The sequence below is a fragment of the Poecilia latipinna genome, unplaced genomic scaffold (assembly GCF_001443285.1).
Source record: "Poecilia latipinna isolate Pla-1442-1.1 unplaced genomic scaffold, P_latipinna-1.0 Scaffold2067, whole genome shotgun sequence".
In the NCBI taxonomy this organism is placed as follows: domain Eukaryota; kingdom Metazoa; phylum Chordata; class Actinopteri; order Cyprinodontiformes; family Poeciliidae; genus Poecilia; species Poecilia latipinna.
This window is the reverse complement of record NW_015114683.1, coordinates 84674-88340: the sequence shown is the minus strand read 5'-3', so window position 1 is coordinate 88340 and position 3667 is coordinate 84674. Positions and strand designations below refer to the sequence as shown.

Below are 3667 nucleotides of genomic sequence, written 5' to 3'. Positions count from 1 at the left end.
AAAAGATTGCCAACCCCCCCCCCCCCCCCCTGTCCCCCTCCCATCCCGTCAACAATCTCCAGGCCCCACCAGAGAAGGGAAAAGTTATTTGAAAAAGTTTGGGGACCACTGCTTTAAAGCGACCAACAACCTTGCTTTACAATCCTGGTATATAATTCTGACATAAATGTTACAGTTCATCTAAAGTGGTTGGTTTCCTGGCCAGGCCCCCACTTTTAATCAAAGTCCACATATATTGAACAAGGATGAGGCTTTATCGAATGTAAAACCAGTTTGGTGTGGGCTGTCCTGTTCAATCTCCATTCTGTGAAACTTACAATAATTTGACCCAAACTGTCAAATAAAGAATTGGTTGGATTTTTATGGAAAGCCCTGTAACCATCAACACTCAAACTGACCATGAACTAGAAACAATTGAAACACCAGTTTCACTGTTCAAAATTATTTCACAATATCATAGAGTGAGAGGATGCCCACTCTATAATAAAGAAGCCCCGTCTCTAGTCCTGTAGGCTAAAATGAAATTTGCTGAGAGATTTTTAAACAGCAATTTTAACCGCATGTTGATTGGAAAGAAATCACCAATTCAATCAGTTATGCTGTCACCATCACAGAAGATTTCCCTGTACAACTATGCCAATTATAAACGAGATCATCTGTCTCTGAACACCTCAAAGTATAACAGTGTATGATGAGGATATGCAAACTTTTGACTGTCGATGCAGCTCTGATTCATCAACATCTAAATGTACATTTAATGAACTGTTGCATTCTGCCTGCAGATGATGAGGAGATTTCTCTGGTCATGGAGCTAGCTTGCAATGAGGTAGAAACTCCTGCTGAAGGGAACCATGCAGCTGATGCAGCTGATGACGACACACTCAATGTGAGCCTCGATATGCCGGATCTCCCTCTGGATGCTCCTCTGGACACCGACACCTCAACGCCAGCAACACAGAGCCAGGACATCCCTCTTACTGATCAGCAAGAAGACAGCGGGGCTGCAGAGGTGGAACCAGGAAGAGTGGAGGAGCAGAGCACAGTTAAGGATGAGACCTCGGCTTTACAGCCTCAGGGAGAGCCAGGGGATGGGCCTTCACCTGAAAGGCAGGATGGCAATGGAGAAGAGGAACAGGGAGGGAAAACTGGAGAGGAGAACAAAGAGGCTGAGGGTGCAGCCCACCCTGAGTCAGATTCAGACTGCCCTACAGAGGCAGAGACAAATGGAGGGGCCACTGGTGCTGCTGTAGAGGCGCCATCTGGGGAGGCGGCCCCAACACAGGAAGACTGTGTAGACTCTGCCCCAGGAGCCTCAGAGGAGCCCAATGAGAAAGGAGAAAGCAGCTGTGAACCCTGCTCCTGCCAGTCTCTCTCCTCCAACTACAACTTCCAAGCTCTGTCACGGCGTAAAGCTCGGCCCTGCTCCCTGCCTGTGTCAGAGCTGGAGACAGTGATCGCCTCGGCATGCGGGGAGCCAGAGACGCCAAGATCCCACTACATCCGGATTCACCACCTCCTGCACAGCCTCCCATCAGCCAGACCTCCCAGCCAGGAAGAGGAGGGGGAGGTCACCAACATCACTGTGGACTCCCACGCTACATCCCCAACCCTGAAGCACTCCAAAGAGGAGGAAGAGGATGATGAAGAGGAGGACACAACACAGTCCCCATCTCAGGTGAAATTGGATGAAGTTATATTTAACCTGTCATTCACGAGAGGACCCAAATTTGGGTCCTCTCGTGACAGGGGTGTCAAACTCCAGTCCTCAAGGGCCGCTGTCCTGCAACTTTTAGATGTGCCTCTGCTGCACCACACCTGAAAAGAATAATTAGGTCATTAGAAAGGCTCAGGAGAACCGATCTACACAGGGCGGAGGTTATTAAGCCATTTCATTCCACTGTTTTTTACCTGTGGCACATCTAAACACTGCAGGACAGCGGCCCTTGAGGACTGGAGTTTGACACCCCTGTCATTGTGAATGACAACCTGTGAATGACAGGTTAAAGGAGAGCTCAGGAAAGCAACACACAAAAGCCCCTATTGGACTTTAGTGCTGGGCCCAGGCTGAGCATAAGAATAGCATTTGTTGTCATGTTGAGAGGGTGGAGTAGGAGATGGGAGGGAGGGGCTGCCCAAGTGAACAATGCTGCCACGTGGGGCACTGCATCAGCCTAGGTTGTCATACTGAGGGGAGGAGGGTGGGGGGGCAAAGGATAGGAGGTCCTAGTTGAAGGTAGGGGGGTGTTTATAGCTATTCATGTGTGTGTCCATGTATACATTTGTAAGTAACCCCCCCTCCACCTCCTTGGCCATGGTTCTTGATAGGTGATAGAACTTTTATCAACAGCCTCAGTAGAGCTCTGATTCAGGTCCATAGATGTCATGGGAAAGGGAACGGAAATGGGAGCAGAGCATTTTGTTTTTACATAACATCATGCAGAATTTGAAATAGCCATTCATCACAGGCTTACACAGGGGGAGCTGGTTCAGATAACAATCGTTTTGGGTCAGACTGGCTCCGTTAATTTTCCATCTGCCTTAAAGTTTCACTAATATATTTCAGTGGTCACTCCCAAACAGCCAAATTTGTAGTCTGTCCAGCTGAGCCAAGCTTGTAACTTCACCAAGGTGTGTTCCTTGCTGCCAGCGAGTTTCAGGTACCACAATTGGTCTGCGACTCTCAGCAAGAATCGCTTCCAGTTTGCAATTCTGCTGACAGTGTCGGAGTCTGAGTGTTTACATCATGGAACGTTCCCTCGTAGCCTGGCAGCTTATCAATGGTCCCAATAGTTGCCGACATGTCACAAACTTCTCGATATGCTAGTTAACTATCAAATCCAAAAAGCAGAAATCCAATTATATACCCATCTCCAACATCCTTGGCTGACAATGTGGACAGACGATCTTCCACTTCCCCCAGGAATCCATAATGTATCCAACAGCATGTGTCACGATGGGGCAAGAAGGCTCTCCTTTGCCCACTCTTCTTGTCAAGAAAATTAGATCAATTCCAAGGAGAGATCAGTTGTCCTGGGGCCTCATGCATAAAGCATGCATGCATACAAAAAATGTGTGGCGCCATATTTTACGCACAAGTCAACATGTATAAAAATTAACTTTGCGTCAAAGTTTGCGTAAATATATGCACACTTTTTTGGTTGCGTGAAAATATGCGGCAGCCACGCAAACCTTTTCTGTGGACAAACTACAGAGCGTCAAAACTCACATAAATACACTGAAATCTGACTACATTCAATGTTATTTATGTGACAACTCTCTTACCCATCCCATCATGCACACAGCGGAGGCCAGTAGGTTGGATTTTAAGCAATTTATTGCAATTGGTGGTTGAGAAACACGAATGGCACATTTAGCCTCCCTACTGGTCAACTTATCTATCACAGCAGAGCGCTGAACAGACTGCGCAATTCACAAAGTTATTACAGTGAGTTCCAACAAAATATTTTCCGTGACACGTGATCGTATAATGGCTTCAGAACACAAATCAATTGAAAAAAAAATCCATTGAATACAATTTGGGTTTTTTTAAAATAAGAAATTAGAAAATAAATACAAACAGCAGTCAAAATTAATCATTAAATTACTTGAGAGCGCCCTCTCGTGATTAGCAGAAAAGAAACCTAGCCATGTCATGTCGTCATAGAAA

General features: G+C 46.3%; 1 protein-coding gene across 1 annotated transcript in view; it reads left to right on the top strand.

Annotated features, from left to right (window-relative positions):
- The window catches only part of LOC106936050 (E3 ubiquitin-protein ligase HECW1), a 74844-nt gene that overhangs the window by 4825 nt on the left and 66352 nt on the right, over window positions 1–3667 (top strand). Inside the window, exon 4 of the mRNA XM_015016831.1 lies at window positions 783–1675. Within this exon, the coding sequence (XP_014872317.1) occupies window positions 783–1675 (893 nt within the window). The remainder of the gene's footprint in view (window positions 1–782; window positions 1676–3667) is intronic.